This window comes from Aotus nancymaae, unplaced genomic scaffold (assembly GCF_030222135.1).
Source record: "Aotus nancymaae isolate 86718 unplaced genomic scaffold, 86718_ANA_hifiasm-v0.15.2.pri h1tg000049l, whole genome shotgun sequence".
Taxonomy (NCBI): Eukaryota; Metazoa; Chordata; class Mammalia; order Primates; family Aotidae; genus Aotus; species Aotus nancymaae.
This window is the reverse complement of record NW_026988463.1, coordinates 20,421,743-20,438,766: the sequence shown is the minus strand read 5'-3', so window position 1 is coordinate 20,438,766 and position 17,024 is coordinate 20,421,743. Positions and strand designations below refer to the sequence as shown.

The 17,024-nt window shown below is 50.9% G+C and overlaps 1 protein-coding gene and 1 non-coding gene across 4 annotated transcripts in view; both read right to left on the bottom strand.

Annotated features, from left to right (window-relative positions):
• The window catches only part of POLR3E (RNA polymerase III subunit E), a 34,379-nt gene extending 18,062 nt beyond the window's left edge, over window positions 1-16,317 (bottom strand). For 2 of the 3 annotated variants that reach the window (XM_012464707.3, XM_012464709.3), the window contains exons 1-5: window positions 9,611-10,107; window positions 7,397-7,447; window positions 5,012-5,089; window positions 4,188-4,303; window positions 3,718-3,800 (exon numbers count right to left, since the gene is read on the bottom strand). In XM_012464707.3, the coding sequence (XP_012320130.1) occupies window positions 3,718-3,800; window positions 4,188-4,303; window positions 5,012-5,089; window positions 7,397-7,447; window positions 9,611-9,736 (454 nt within the window). In that variant the 5' untranslated portion in view covers window positions 9,737-10,107. Of the gene's footprint in view, window positions 1-3,717; window positions 3,801-4,187; window positions 4,304-5,011; window positions 5,090-7,396; window positions 7,448-9,610; window positions 10,108-16,262 lie in introns of those variants that run through there. The other variant, XM_012464710.2, reaches the window with a different exon arrangement.
• Window positions 16,318-16,571: 254 nt separating this feature from the next.
• TRNAL-AAG (transfer RNA leucine (anticodon AAG)) lies at window positions 16,572-16,653 on the bottom strand. The gene has a single exon. It is a non-coding gene; the product is annotated as a tRNA-Leu (tRNA).
• Window positions 16,654-17,024: the final 371 nt, after the last annotated feature.

Sequence of the window (17,024 nt, the reverse complement as noted above, 5' to 3'; positions counted from 1 at the left end):
GAGTGTCCACGTGGCTTCTGATCAAGACTATGACTTTTCCTTAGGGTCCGAGCTGCGAGGGATGTGGCTTTCAAGAATTACACACTTGAGACTGGGTTCAAAATAGAAAATGATAGTTACATGGCACTACTTTTGATCCTATCCTGTTTTGTTTCCTAAGTGCTCAGATTAATTTTGTTTATTGCGTTTAAGACTCTAAATACTTAAGCACCTTGTACTTTTTACCAGCTTTGAGATGTGACTCATGTACCATACAATCCACTCATTTAAAGCATACAATTCAATGTATTTTTTTTTTTTTTTGAGATGGAGTCTCACTCTATTGCCCAGGCTGGAGTGCAGTGGTACAGTCTTGGCTCACTGTAACCTCGGCCTCCTGAGTTCAAGTGATTCTCCTGCCTCGGCCTCCTGTATAACTGAGATTATAGGTGTGTGCCACCAAGCCCAGCTAATTTTTTGTATTTTTAGTAGAGATAAGGTTTTACCATGTTAGCCAGACTGTTCTCGAACACCTGACCTCAGGTGATTCACCCACTTCAGCCTCCCAAAGTGCTGGGATTACAGGCGTGACCCACCACTCCAGGCCACAATTCAATGTATTTTAACGTATTCACAAAGCTGTGTAGCCAGTACAGTCAATTTTAGAACATTGTCATCATCCCAAAAAGAACCAGGCAATCCCTCCTCCACTCCCCACTAGTCCCTGGTAGCCACTAATCTACCTTCTCCCTCTGTGGATTTGCCTATTCTGGACATTTCATATACAGCCACACATCACTTAATTGGATAGGTTCTGAGAAGCATTGTCTGGCAATTTCATCACTGTGCAAACATCACAGACAGCAGAGCCTATGACATGTCTCAGCTCCATGGTATGGCCTGTTGCTCCCAGGCTACACACTGTACAGCATGTGCCTCCCCTGAAAACCGTGGGCAGTTGTAACACAATGGTAAGCATTTGTGTATCGAAGTATATTTAGGCTGGGTGCCGTGGCTCATGCCTGTAATCCCAGCACTTTGGGAGGTGGAGGCAGGAGGATGGCTTGAGCCCAGGAGTTTGAGACCAGCCTAGGCAGCATACCAAGACCCCATCTCAACAATTTTTTTTTTTTAATTAGCCAGGCGTGGTGGCATGGCCTATAGTCCCAGCTACTCAGGAGACTGAGGCAGGGGGATTGCTTGAGCCCAGGAGATTCAGGCTGCAGTGAGCTATGATCACCACGGTACTCCAGCCCGGGTGACAGAGTGAGACCCAGTTTCTAAAAAAACAAAAACAAAAACCCTAAAAACCCTCAACATAAAAATGGTACAGTAAAAGTATAGTATGAAAGATTAAAAACAGCTGCTCTGGGTGAGAGTGAGAGGTGAATATGAAGGCCTGCGACATTACTATACACTACTGCAGACTTTATAAACACTGCACACGTAGGCCACACTAAATTTATGAAAAACAGGCTGGGCGAGGTGGCTCACACCTATAATCCCAGAACTTTGGGAGGTCAAGGTGGATCACCTGAGGTCAGGAGTTCAAGACCAGCCTGGCTAACACGGCAAAACCCTGTCTCTACTAAAAATACAAAAATTAGCTGGGCATGGTGGTATGCGCCTGTAGTCCCAGCTACTCCGGAGTCTGGGACAACGGAATTGCTTGAACCCAAGAGGCAGAGGTTTCAGTGAGCCAAGATCGAGCTGTCACACTCCAGCCTGGGTGACAGAGTGAGACTCCCTCTAAAAAAAATAAATAAATTCATGGAAAATATATCTTTATTACATATGCTTTTTTCAAGACAGAGTCTTGCTCTGTTACCCAGGCTGCAGTGCAGTGGCACAATCTTGGCTTACTGCAACCTCTGCTTCCCAGGCTCAAGCAATCCTCCCACTTCAGTCTCCTGAGTAGTTGGGACTAAGAGGTGACTGAGACGTAATCACACAGCTGTGCCACCACGCCCAGCTGAGTTTTGTATTTTTGTAGAAAAGGGATTTCACTATGTTGCCCAGGCTTGTCTGAAACTCCTGGGCTTAAGCAATCGGCCTGCCTCAGCCTCCCAAAGTAATGGGATTACAGGTATGAGGCACCACGCCCAGCTATATGCTTTTTTTTTTTCCTTTTTTCTTCTTTTTTTAAAAAACTTTTTAAACTTTCTACTAAAAACTAAGACACAGGCCAAGTATGGTGGCTTATGCCTGAAATCCTAGCGCTTTGGGAGGCCAAGGCGGGCAGATCACCTGAGGTCAGGAGTTTGAGGCCAGCCTGGCCAACATGGCAAAACCCCGTCTCTACTAAAAATACAAAAATCATGCCGGGCGCGGTGGCTCATGCTTGTAATCCTAGCACTTTGGGAGGCTGAGGTGGGTGGATCACTTGAGGTCAGGAATTCAAGACCAGCCTGGCCATCATGGTGAAACCCCATCTTAAAAAGAAAAAAAAAATGTAAGAAGTTTTTAAAAAATTTAAAAGAAAAAAAAAAATCAGCCAATGTGGTGTTGTGTGCCTGTAATCCTAGCTACTTGGGAGGCAGAGGCAGGAGAACTGCTTGAACCTGGGAGACAGGTTGCAGTGAGCTGAGATTGCACCACTGCACTCCAACCTGGGTGACAGAGCAAGACTCTGTCTCAAAACAAAACAAGCAAACAAACGAAACCTACGACACAAACACATGAGTTAGCTTAGGCCTATGCAGGGTGAGGATCGCTAAGACATCACTAGGTGAGCAAATCTTTCAGCTCCATTATTATCTTACAGGACCACCGGTGTATATGAGGTTGGTCGCTGCCTGAGACACAATCACAGAGCGCATGGCTGTGAGCGAAGCACGTGGCTTCTTTCACTTAGCGTAACATTGTCAAGGCTCAGCTGCATGGAAGCATCAATGCTTTATTCCTTTCCGTGGTCAAATAATTCCGTTAAGGGACTACATTCTGTTTCTCCATGAACCGAGCGGATAGGCATTTAGGGTGTTTCAATCACAAAGAATGCTACTGTGGAGGGCCAGGTGCGGTGGCTCACGCCTGTAATCCCAGCACTTTGGGAGGCTGAGGCAGGTGGATCACGAGGTCAGGAGTTTGACACCAGCCTGGCCAATGTGCTGAAACTCTGTCTCTACTAAAAATACAAAAAAGAATCAGGTGGGCATGGTGGTGCACATCTGTAGTCCCAGCTGCTCGGGAGCCGGAGACAGGAGAATCGCTTGAATGGGGAGGTGGAGGTTGCAGCGAGCCTAGATCGTGCCATTGCACTCCAGCCTGGGCAACAGAGCAAGACTCCATCTTAAAAAAAAAAAAAAAAAAAAAGAATGCTACCGTGAATACCTGTGTATGGTTTTTGTGTGGACATGTTTTCATTTGTCTTGGATAGATGCTGCCTAGGAATGGAAATGGAATTGCTCTATCATAAGTTTTGTGTTTAAAGACAAAATTCTGTCCCCAAACTTATGTTATGCTACTTGTATGTATCTGTGTCCCAGGAGGATGAATGAACTTGGAGCCCCACCCTATCTGGTCAGGCAGTATCCAGTCAGCAGTCCTCAAAAGTGGCCACTTCCAGTCCCCTGACAATGTGTCTTCCTGTTATTTCCACACCTGCCCAGCCCCCACAGGTATCTAGCTTTCGGGGCAGGTGGGAGATGGACACCAGGCTAGGGAGGTTCTCTCCCTGCCCAGCCCCCCACACTGTGTCCTCCCCCTTCCCCACCGCGAGGGACGCCCAGCCCCGGGTACCTTGCCTGTAGAGTGCAGCGGCGTAACGGGATGTGTTACTGGTGGTTTGGGAAGAGCAGAAGGTCTGCTTGTCCATCAGCTTCCTGGAGCACAGGGAGAAGCAATGTCACAGCGGCAGGCAGCTCTGAGCCAGGGCCTGTGGCCACAGCCCACTCCACCCACCAGACACCTCCTGAAGCGCCATAGCCAGGGACCAAGGCCCCAGGGCAGCCTACGCTGGTCTCAGGAGGAAAGCCTAGGGCTGAGAAGACCCATGGCCTTGTTTGTAGACCAAGAGATGAGGAGTGGGTGGGAGCTCTGGGACCAGCTAGCCCAGGAGGGGAGGGTCTGAGACAGCCCCAGCCCTCCAAAGGCTGGGACACTGGTGGGGAGCCCAGCGATGGGGCAGAGGCAGTCAATGTCTTTAAGGTCTTCGGGAGGCTCCTGTGTGAACACGGGGGAGCCAGGCGGGCTGGGGGCCGGGAACTCACGAGGAGTATGTGCTGGTCTCATCTGCGCAGGCCCCGTCCACGTTCAGCGCGATCTGCTCCCCTTTGCTGCGGCAATAGTTGGGGTTCAGGGTGTCGATGGCCATCTCAAGCTCTACCTGGAGGCACCAAGCACCCCCACCAGCTATGAGGACCCCAAGGCACGGCTCCCCAAGGGACACCCCAACCCCGCCATGGCCACCTCCTAACCAGGTCCCTGCCCAGAAGCAGGACTGACACATGTCCGCAAGGGCCCCTAGACTTCAGTCCACACCAAGGGCCACAAATCCAAATTCCAAAAAAAAAGAATTTATTTTTTTTTTTTGCAGGGGAGAAGAAGTAGAGTCCTGTAATCTTGTCTTCCACTTCACTCCCAAAGATCTAAATTAGGTGCCAACACTTAAGAGCTTTCTCATAAAATCCTTACTTCCCACTTCTTTTGAAAAGCCAGCAGAAACGGCAATACTGGGACAGCACTTCCATGTGGCTGCAGGGGCTAGAGCTGCAGACCCTCCATGGACAGGCGCTAGATTCTCTTCCTATCAGACCTCCTCCATGTTCACCCGCCTGCCCCTGTCTTATCCTGGGAACCTAAGCTCACATGTGGCTGCATTCTCTAATTCATCAGCCTCATGCCTCCCTGGCCTCTCTGGAGTTGCCCATCCTTGTCTTTATGGACGCTTTCCTTCTTCAGCGTTCAAGGCCCTGGGAGCTGCTGGTTCTCCTAATTCTCCAATAGCCCCTTCTCTGAGCTTCTCGCCTCCACCAGCTCCCACCCTCATCGCCCCTTCTTCTCGCCCCCCACTGCCCTCAGGGGGCAGCCCCACCTTCTGCTGCTTAGGCTTGATCTTGGCTGAGAGGTGTGGAATGTCATCGTAGGTCATTGAGGCTGGACGCACAGGATACTGGGGAGGGGAAGGGAGGTGTAAGTCCACTCTGCCCAGGCTTGCCCAGAGCTGGGCCCCCACCAAGAATCAACAGCAACCTCCAAGCCCACCCAAGCAGAGACCAGCCCTACCCTACCACAAGGGTGTCAGCTGCCCAGCCCTACCACGAAGCCCCCCTGCCAGTCTCCACCTGCAGCCCTATTCTCATCAGCTCCTTTCAAAGGGCCACTGCAGGATGTCTTTGACTTCCGAGGGGCGTGCCTATGCACAGGAACCCAAACCGACAGGCTGCTCCTCCAGGAACCTACAGAGCACAGCCACGGGAGGTGAGGATGGGAGTCCAGGGCCTAACTACCCATGGACAGGCCATCTGGGGAGAGAGGGATGAACAAAAAATGCTCTGCCTAGTCTCACGACAGCCTGTGGAATGGGCCTGGTGGAGGCATGGCAGTGTAGAAAATAGGTCCTTTCAGATCAGCTATATTCTAGCACAAGGAGACGGTCATTTCCTAGAAACTCACTCACACAGCAAAGCCGTGACTCCTCCCTGCTTCCCAGGCTGGGGCTGGGGGCAGTTCTGAGATCACCTGACCTGGGGTGGGAATGCTGAAGGGTGCAGGTTCTGGAATCGCAGGCCAGGCTTCCAGTCCTCACCGTACCCCTTGCTAACTGTGGACTAGGGCAGGCACCTCGCCTCCCTGAGGCTAAGCATCCTCACCTCCCAGGGCCGCTGCAAGCACGAAGGAGGCAAACAGAGCTGATGCTAGCACAGGGCTTGGCACTCTGGATACATGGGGGTCACTGGCACCTCTACCATCACTGTGCAGCCAGTCAAGGAAGCAGGGTCAGCAGGCACACAGGACAGGCCCCATTCCCACAGCCCATAAGGGTGAGCCCCAGGGAGTGGAGGCCAGGCCCTCCCAGCGCAGGCTTGCAGCATTGCTGCCGTGGCACGCCCCAGGCCTCTGTGCCAGTGAGGGCCTCCCTGTGCCTCGCATTCTCATGTTCATCTTGGGATACAAACACTGACCCTAACTGTGGGAAAGTAACACGGGGCAGAGCAGCCCAGCAGTACCCCAAAAAGCGAAACGCAGACCTAGAAATTCCGCTCCCAGGCATATCCCTGAGAGAAACGAGAACTCATGTTCGCACAAAAACTTCTATGCGAATGTCCACAGTAGCATTATTTATAATAGCCAAAAAGTAGAAATAACCCAAATACCCATCAACTGACGAATGGATAAGCAAACTGTGGTCTACTCACACAATGGAACATTATTCATCAATTAAAGATCAAATATCGATGCAGTCTACAGCTACCATGTGGATGAACCCTGAAAACATCATGCAAAGTGAGAGCAGCCAATCACAGGAAGCCACATACTGCATGATCCAGCTATGTGAAAAGTCCAGAACAGGTAAATCCATAGACAGAAAATAAGGGGAATAGTTGCCTGGGGTTGGAGGTGGGAATGGGGGGCACATGGGGACTGACTGCTAATAGGCACGGGCTTCCTTTAAAGGGGGACAAAACCGTCCCAAAATAGACTGTGGCACTGGTTGCACAGCTCCATGAATAGACTAAAATCCATTGTATTATACACTTAAAGAGGGAAATTGTATGGTGTGTAAATTCTATGTCAATATATTATGAAATATAATAATCACCACCATAGGGTTATTGTGGGATTAAAGAGGTAACTTAGGTAAATGCTTTAAACAGTTTGCATACGTTTCAATGCTCAATACATGTTAGCCACTATGACAAGCTGCTGGCCCAGCAGCAAGAGGTGGCAACCCGGGGCCCTCACAGCTGGCAGCTGGCAGGACTGAGGGCTCACAGATGCTGCCACGGAGCTGGCCCTTGGAGCCTCCATGACAACAACAGTGATCGTCATTGACACTAACTCTCTGCCAGGAGGCATCCTAAACACTTCACTGTGGACTCAGCCCGTCCTCCCGGGGACCCTAGGAGGCAGGCATTATTACCATCACCACTTTGCCAATGAGGAAACTGAGGCACAGAACGATTAAGAAACTTGCTTAAGGGCTCACAGCTAAGGTATGACGGAGTTGGCTCTCAATCCGGTCTGACCCCAGAGCCCCAGCCTTAACTGCTGCCCGCTTCTTCCTCCCCTGTGTTCCTTCAGTTTTCCCATCTTTGAAATGAGACCCACCCACAAAAGCAAAGAGAATGACCCCATGACACTCTTCACACCAAGAACCCTAACTGAGGTTTCCCATCGTTTCCTGTCCATGTTCCTAAGTCCACACCACCCGTCCACACCTGCTTTTCCCCTTTTTACCTTCAAGTCCCATAATTACCTGAAACAGATACAGCTTTTCTGCCAGACTCTTGGCCAAGTACACGTCGATCTGGGAACAAGGGAAGAAGACTTAACCGGGAGACTGAACACAGTGCAGAACTCCCAGGCTATGCCTGCGCCTCCAGCTTCAGTTAGGGGTAGTGGCTCAGGGAGGCAGTGTGGGGAAGGAGGAAATAGCCCAGCTCATACTAAAAACAGGAGGATCCAAGTCTGCACACTGGATATATGCAGGAATCCTTCCCCAAAGCTCCCAGGGGAACCAGGACAAGAGTTCACCTGGCACACCCCACCCAAGTTCACAATCCCCCAGCAAGTACACATCTTTCCCGGGGCTGTATTGATTGGGAACCGTCCTAGAGCCTGGTCAAATGCTCTTCTGAGAGGCAGGCAGGCGAGGGCTCACCTATGCCTATGCCTCCTGGCTGGGCCCTCCACCTGCCCATCCTGGACCGGCCTGTCACCCCATCTCAGGGGGTCTGCAAAGCCCTTCGTGACTGATGGCTCCACTTCCTTTCTTCCCAGCACTAACCACCCCCACCCGGCCATGCAGCAGTTTACTTTCCCACTTCCTAGTTCCTCCCCTATAAACCACATTGTTTCCTGCCCCTGGGCCTTTGCACGTGCTTTTCCCTGCACCTACAGAGCCCTTCACACGTGCCCCCCCTGAGCCTTGACTGCTCACTCCTCCAAGGACTTGGCCAAGGCACGACTTGGCCAGGAAGCATTCCAGACCCCCTGGCTGCAGAGGGTGCTGCCTGTGTCCTCAGGGTCGCTTGGACTCCTCTATCCCATCACCAACCCCTCATTGCAACTCCTGCTACTGCAGTGTAGATGCAGCTTAAATGCATTTAAATAACTCAAATCTAAAAACTTAGCAACATCCCCAAGAAAGGAAGAACCATCTCTATTCATCTGCCCTTGGACCTTCTCCTAGGGTCCCTTGACCAGGCTCTAGGGAACTTCTCCTTGCCCCTGCCCTTCCCACTGGAAGTCAGCCACCGCATATGAGGCTGAAGGCAGATCCAGTTACCTTTTGCCTTTTGCCTTTTGCCTTCCAAAGGTGTAAGTCCTGGGTTAAAAGGATTCTAAAAGATAAGTTTGGCTATAGACAACTTTCTCTAAGAAGGGAAACCTGGGCCGGGCATGGGAGCTCACACCTGTAATCCCAGCACTTTGGGAGGCCAAAGTGGGTGGATCACTTGAGGTCAGGGGTTCGAAACCAGCCTGGCCAATAAGATGAAACCCTGTCTCTACTAAAAATACCAAAATTAGCCAGGCATGGTGGCAGGCCCCTGTAATCCCAGCTACTCAAGAGGCTGAGGCACTTGAACCTGGGAGGCAGAGGTTGCAGTGAGCCAAGATCGTGCCACTGCACTCCAGCCTAGGCTACAGAGTGAGACTCCATCTCAAAAAAAAAAAAAAAAAAAAAAAATTAGTCAGGCGTGGTGGCAGGCATCTGTGATCCCAGCTACTAGGGAGTTGGAGGCAGAAGAATCTCTTGAATCCAGGAGGTGGAGATTACAGTGAGCTGGGATGGCACCACTGAACTCCAGACTGGGCAGCAGAGCAAGACTGTCTCTCAAACAAAAAAAAAGGAGGGGGGTGCGGGAATCTGCCTCCCACCACCTGCAACCTGGGCGGCTGGAGACTCCTTCCTCGTCAGTCTTGCCCATGGCCCATTAGCTTCTTGGGGAAGGGGACCCTGCCCTGCTCACTGATGTGTCGCAGCCCCCAGCACACAGTCCAGTGAACAGCTGCTGAATGACTGAATCTGCGTAAGCCTGGGAAGGAAGGACTGCTGAGCCCATCCACTCATTCACCAAACAGTCACCAGGTACCTGAGTGCCAGGCACTGCACTTGACTGTGCGGCCCAGCAGAGGACAGGAAGAAAAGCTATGAACTATTATCTTGGCGGTGACAGGGGCTAGGCCAAGTGTGAGTTACAGCCAAGGTAAGGGCAGAGAGAGGTGCAGGAGGGGAGCCCTGTGTGGAAGGGCAGTCAGGGAAGGCCTCTCTGATGAGGTGATGCTGGATCAGAGACCTGAAGGCAGGCAGAGGTCAGCCATGCAGGGGTCTAGGGGACAGCAGAGGGAACTTGAAGGGTTAGGGATCCCAGAACACCAATAGGTCCCAGCCGCCTGAGGACGCATGGAAGGGACCCAGTTCCACTGCCTGCAGCACCGGCAGCAGGGGACAGAGGGCAGCGGTTACCTCCTGTATGACTGGGTCATCCTCTTCATTGGCCATACTAGGGGAGAGCCAGCCGTGCAGTCCTTGAGCTTGATCTGCAAAGGAGGGCGAGAGACTGGGACCATCAGTCAGTCGTTCAACCAACATTTCCCCGTGCCTATTCTGCACTGGGAGGGAGGGCGCACAACAAACCAATCGACCTTTCTACATCTACCGTGAAGTCACCAGTGGACGGCCAACCCTATACTCTATCAGCCAGAAGAAATAAAGAAAAAAAGAAAAATCCAAGCAGCAGGTACAAGCGGGCAGACCGAGCCAATACGTGTGGGGTGCACTTGTGGGGAAAAGCAAATGACTGTTTTATTTTGTTTTGAGACCAAGTCTTGCTCTGTTACCAGGCTGCAGTGCAGTGGCACTATCTCAGCTCACTGCAGCGTCCACCTCTCGGGTTTGAGCAATTCTCCTGCCTCAGCCTCCCGAGTAGCTGGGATTACAGACATGCTCCACCACACCCAACTGATTTTTGTATTTTTATTTATTTATTTTTAAGACAGGGTCTCACCATGTTGGTCAGGTTGGTCTTAAATTTCCAACCTCAGGTGATCCGCCCGCCTTGGCCTCCAAAGTGCTTGGATTACAGGCGTGAGCCACCACGCCCGGCCAATTTTTGTATTTTTAGTAGAGATGGGTTTCACCATGTTGGCCAGGATGGTCTCAATCTCCTGACCTCGTGATCTGCCAGCTTGGCCTCCCAAAGAGCTGGGATTACAGGCGTGAGCCACCGCGTCCAGCTGCAAATGACTGGCTTTAAGGGTTTTTTCTCTACTCACAGAGAGAATTCACTGCCAGACAGAAGGATGGAGGCTGGCTGGTCCCAGCCATGATTAAAACACTGGAGAACTGAGGGCCCTGGGGAAGCTTTAAAGAGGAGCCAGATGTCAAACAGGAAGACAGACAGTCCAAAGCTGTCTCTGATATCTGATTTTCAAGCTGACTTTAATTTGAATCTGAGATGACACTTCTGTGTTTTTGGTCTAAAAATGACCTATTCACACACTCTTCTCTCCTGTATTCAACACAATGACCCTGTGAGGTGTGGTGATTGTCACTGTTGTATAATGAATGGACTGGAACTCAGATACAATGGACTGGAACTCAGATACACTCTGCACATTTTTACCCAAAGTCACACAGCAAGCAGGACGATGAACTGGACTTCAAATCCAGGCTGTCTGACCTCAGGTGACAGGTACAGATAGGGGAGTTCAGAGGCGGGCAGGGCCTTCCTGCTGGGAAGGAGGCACATGGGGTGCGCCTGGAAGGAGACAGGGCTTTGGATAAGCAAGACAGCAGAGGGGAGGAGGAATTCCAGGTGACAGAAAGTGCCTGCAAGAGGGAAGGCTGCAGGTCTCCAGGGGGCAGCTTGAGTATTTCAGCTGGTCTGCTCCTTCACATACCCAAAGAGAAGAGGGGTAGTTATAGGTAGGATGGTACTCTGGCACCCACAGGCCTCAGCAGTTCCCAAACCTCTGCTCTCGGTTGAGATTTTTTTTTTTTTTTTTTTTTTTTTTTGAGATGGAGTGTTGCTGTCGCCTGCTGTCGCCCATACTGGAGTACAGTGGCACTACAGCTCACTGCAAACTATGCCTCCGGAGTTCAAGCGATTCTCCTGCCTCAGCCTCCCAAGTAGCTAGGATTACCAATGTGCACTACCTCACCTGGGTAATTTTTGTATTTTTAGTAGAGATGAGATTTTGCCATGTTAGTAAAGCTAGTCTTGAATTCCTGACCTCAGGTAATCCACCCACCTTGGGTTCCCCAAGTGCTGGGATTACAGGTGTGAGCCACCATGCCCAGCCGAGACCAGCATGATTTCTGTCTGATCTACTTAACACTTGAACTAATATGTATGTATTTATTTATTTAAGACATGTCATGCTCTGTCGCCCAGGCTGGAGTGCAGTGGCCTGATTTTGACTCACCGCAATCTCCACCTCCTAGGTTCAAGTGATTCTCATGCCTCAGCCTCCAAAGTAACTGGGATTATAGGCCTGCACCACCCCGCCCAGCTAATTTTTGTATTTTTAGTAGAGACGGAGCTCTGCCATATTGGCCAGGCTGGTCTTGAACTCCTGGCCTCAAATGATTCACTGGCCTTGGCCTCCCAAAGTGCTGGGATTACAGGTGTGAGCCACTGTGCCTGGCCTAAAGCCAAAGTCTTTATCATCCCTGTAAGCCCTAAACAATCTCCTGCCCCTTGACCTGACAGACCTCATCTCCCACGAGTCTCCTACTCTCCTCTCCAAACCTACCTCTAGGACTTTATAGCTGCTCTATCCCATAATAACCTCATGGCCCCTCCTTCACCTCTTTCAGGTTTTTGCTCAAATGTCACCTTATGGCTAAGACCTTCCCTCTCCAATTCAAATTGCAAACTGCCTCCCCCACCCCTCAACTCCCTTCTCTGCTCTGGTTTTCTCCATAGCAGATGTCTATCACCGTGTGACAGTTTACAGCTCTGCATCTGTGCCCACCCCTATTGCCAGTAAGCTGTAAGCTATGTGAAGGCAGAGATTTTGGTCTATTTTGTCCCTTGCGGTACCCCAAGTGCCTAGTACACAGTAGGCACTCAATACATGTTTGTTGTCTAAATAAATGAACCATGGGAATGCTATTTAACAGGAAGCTACAGAAGGATTTCGGGCAGAGGAAGATCCGGAGGAGGTAGAAAAAGAAACTTAGGAGAAATAGGCTCTCCAAACAGTCCCAGAGATGGAGGATGGAATGAAAATCAGAAGTTGCATCTTGTCGGTTTCCGGTGCCTGCTGCTGTGCAGACAGAGGGCAGTATGGAGGGAGAGCCCGAGGCCCTACCCATCTGCATCGGCTGGCAGGTGCCAGACATGTCAAGCTCCTGCCTTCTCTGCAGCTGGGCAGTGGACAACCAAGAGGCCAGAGTGCCAGGTGAGCAAGGGGACGATCATAAGCACTAAGAGGGTGTAGCCTGGGAGGTTCCCAAGACCCAACAGTTCTTTCTCAGCAACTGTTATGCCCTATTGGCCTCTGCCCTGCCAGGGATCAGGAAGGATGAGGTGCCCTGTCTGCTAGAAAGCTGGAGCTCCTCCCTCTGGATAGTACATCTGAGTTGATGAAAAGAGTGTCACCTCCCTTCATCCTCCAGGCTGAGGTGATCCAACTCAGTGGCTTTCAAAGTTTTCAGCCTAAGACCCACCACAGTAAGAAATTCATCTTAGCCAGGCACAGTGGCTCAAGCCTGTAATCTCAGAACTTTGGGAGGCTGAGGTGGGCGGATCTCGAGGTCAGGAGTTCAAGACCAGCCTGACCAACATGGTGAAACCCCATCTCTACTAAAAATAAAAAATCAGCTGGGCATGGTGGTAATCCCAGCTACTCAGGAAGATGAGGCAGGAGAATAGCTTGAACCTGGGAGGCGAAGGTTGCAGTAAGCTGAGATCCTGCCACTGCACTCCAGCATGGGTGACAGAGCAAGACTCCATCTCGAAAAAAAAAAAAAAAAAGAAAAAAAAAGAGAAAAATTCATCTCATATAAATGACCCAGAACATACATACAACTGCATAACTGAAACAAGTTTTCACATAACCATAACTGTCCCTACTATATGTCAGGCAGTGATGTTTTCTACTTTATTCAAAACAAAAAAATGCTAGCTTCAATTCCCCTAAATTGATTTTATTTCCCACTAATAAAGCTCAACCTGCAATGTGAAAAGCACTCATCCGAGGCTCCCTACGGCTCCTTATTCCTACCTCCGTCTCCCAGCAACAGCCAGAGTCCTCGTAAAGAAGTTAATCAGGCTGGTGTGGTGGCTCATACTGGCAATCCCAACACTAGAAGGCTTAGGTGGAAGGACTGCTTGAGACCAGCAGTTCAAGACCAGCCTGAGCAACACAGTGAGACCCTGATCTCTATTACACACACACAAATAGCCCAGCATGGCCTATAGTCCCAACTACTTGGGAGGCTGAGGCAGCAGGCTTGCTTGAACCCAGGAGTTTGAGGCTGCAGTAAGCTAAGATCACAAGACCCTATCTCTATTGGAAAAAAAAAAAAGAGCCAGGTACAGTGGCTCATGACTGTAATCCCAGCACTTTGGAAGTCCGAGGCAGGCAGATCTCCTGAGGTCGGGAGTTCAAGACCAGCCTGACCAGTAAGGTGAAACCCTGTCTCTACTAAAAATACAAAAATTAGCCAGGTGTGGTGGCTCACAGCTGTAATCCCAGCTACTTGGGAGGCTGAGGCAGGAGAATTGCTTGAACCTGGGAGGCGGAGGTTGCAGTGAGCCGGTATCATGCCACTGCACTCTAGCCTGGCACTTAGAGACAGAGAGAGACTCTGTCTCAAAAAAAAAAAAAAAATTATATATATCTCATATTATTTCCCTGCTTAAAACCTGTCAACCATCACTGTCGCATAAATAAAACCCAAACTCCTTTCCATAAGCCACTCTAAGGCCCTGCATGATCTTGTCTCGGTCTTCCCCCATCATCTTCTTGGCCTGGTAGCCAGTTGCTGGGCTTCCAAGAAGCCAAGCCCCAGTCCACCCCAAGGTCCTTTGCACATCATCTATTCCCCACAGGGCTTTCCAAGGTTGCTCATTTTTATTAAATATCATCGACTACTTCTGTCTCTTCCCCTCCCTCCCTCCCTCCCTCCCTCCTCTCTCTCTCCCTCCCTCCTCTCTCCTCTCTCTCTCCCTCCCTTCTCTCTCTCCTCCCTCACTCCTCTCTCCTCCCTCCCTCCTCTCCCCTCTCTCTCTCCCTCCCTCCTCTCCTCTCTCTCCCTCCCTCCTGTCTCTCCTCCCTCCCTCCTCTCTCCTCTCTCTCCTCCCTCCTCTCCTCTCTCCCTCCTCTCTCTCTCCCTCCCTCCTTCCTCTCCTCTCTCTCTCCCTCCCTCCTTCCTCTCCTCTCTCTCTCTTCCTTTGTTCCATGTCAGTCTTTCTCCTCTAGGATTTTTTTTTTCTCTCTCTCTTAAAAAAAAAAAAAGAATAAATAAATAAATATCATCACCTCCTGCAGCTGAGGATAGGTTCCCTGACTCCTCTATTTTAAAAGCCTTCTCCAACCTCCTCCTAGGCACTACACCACATCTCTCTGTTTGCTTTCCTTAGTGGTTTTTATCTTAATCTGGAACTACCTGGTCTATTTGCTCAGGTGTTGTCTGTCTTCTGCAATAGAAAGTAAGCTCCATGAAGGCTTCTCAGAGCTTCAGTTTCCTCAACTACGAAATGCAGAGATAATTATACTTTATTTCATCAAAGCTGTCATGGAGATCATTACTTAAAAATATATATATACACCGCTGTTCTCTCAAAACCTAGAACAGTGCCTGGCACAAAGCTGACACTCAATATAGTACAAAGAATACTTTATATTTAATCTTCTCACTGGCACTATCAATAGAGATTTATCATCTTCAATTTAGAAATGAGGAGACAGGTTCGGAGATGAGAAAGTTGTCCAAGGTGGAATCAGGACAGTAACTTGGGTCTCGCTGATGTCAAAGATCCTTATTCTTATTCTTAACCACTACACTGCACAGCTCTTCGATAAAAGGCAGTATGGTTAAGTGGGTAAGAGCCTGGACTTCGGACCAAAACTGTGCAGGTTCAAATCCCACCACTGCTGCTTCACATCTGTGGCCCACCTGAGTTGTCTACGCTTGGTATCCCTCCCTATTTTCATCCCTAAAGTAGGGAAACTAAATACCGACCTCCAGACGGCTAGGGGAGGGAGGAGTAAGGGCGGTGATATACGTAACCTATGGGAAGGTTTGTTATTACTTGACAATGTTTTCTTCCAATGTAAAAGGGTAATGACACTAAGCAACAAGTCAAGCGCTGCAAGCAGGAGCGTCACCCGGTTTCTACTGAGCCGTCACCACAACCCTATGAGGTAGGAATTTCTATTATCCCCATTTCACAGATGAGTAAACTGTGGCGATCGACACGATCTCTTCTTTCCGTCCCCAAGCTCAAGGAATTCTAAAGGTAACCCAAAGGAATGACCTTGTTTGTTTGTTGACACCTCCTCGGACCGAACGGTCAGGGCCGTATCCTGAGCACAGAGTTGGCTCAGTAAACACTGAATGGTTGCCTGAATAAATGAATGAGGAATCACGGGCCTCGCCGGGCAGAGGCTAATCCGGTTCAGCTGCAAAGAGGGGCGCTCCGGCAGGCGCAGGTGCCGTCCCTGCCCATCCGGGCTGGCCGCCGACCCCGAGCCACGCTGTCCAGTGGGTTTCTGCTCCCTCACAGGTGGTCAGGCCCCCTTCTCACGCCCACCACGAAGTTCCTGCCGCGAGCAGCCACCACACCCGACGCCACAGACAGGTGTTCCTTCTACAGGAGGCCGCCCCGGCCCGGGTGGGGCAGATCGGCTGGACCCTGAGTCACCGCCGGCAGCATCGGCCGCGGCCTCCCCAACACCCAAGCTCAGGGCCCCGGAGTCCGGGGTCGGCCTGGTCGACCTAGAGCCAGCTGCCCGTCCTCCCTGCCCGCGTCCCAAGAGGCCCCAGTCCCTCCGCACAGCGCGGCGCGGGCCTCCTTGGCCTACTCGGTAATCTAGCTCAGGCCCACATAGTGAGTACTGTCGGGCTCAAGCCCCAGCTAGCGCGCTGCCAAGTCGGGACTCACCTCTCCGCGGGGGCCGCGCGGACGGCGGCAACAGCCCAGGTACCCGCGGGCTGCAGAGGCGGCGGCGGCCCGGCTCTCCTCTCAGGCGGCGGCCATGTTGCTGGTGGAGAAACTCCGGCGGACACGTGGGGGGAGCAGGCCGGCCCCAGCGCTTCCTCTTACCCACAATGCCCCGCCCCGGGGCACGCAGCTCCGCCCCTCCGCCGCGCCATTCATGCAGGCCATGAGCCCCGCCCGGCAGCAGGGGGCGCTGATGGCGCTCGCAAAACGGAGACGGCGGTGTGTGCAGCAGGGACAAAAGCATACCCTTGGCAGCGGTGGGATTCGAACCCACGCCCCCGAAGAGACTGGAGCCTTAATCCAGCGCCTTAGACCGCTCGGCCACGCTACCTAGGTGCGAGTTATTTCTTTCAGAGAGTTACTTAATGCGTTTTCTAGAATTTACTCTCCAAATTGAAAGGCATTTTCGCTGAGGTTTTTTGTTTGGTTTAACGTGTTCTATCTGATTCCTATAGAATTATTTTCAAAAGTCATGTATTCGAAAATAAGTACTTGCTCCAATATTTAGACCCAGGTCTGTTCCAAATAGGTATTACAGCAAAAAGCATTTTTGGTAACTCTATTATATTCTGAGTTGGATGGTTAACTGGAGACCCCGGTTAACTCACAAATAATCCGCACGACCCTGATTTGGTGTCTCCGGGAGAAGAAATTGATTCGATCAGAAACATGCACCAGAGAGAGGATCTACGGCCAAACCCG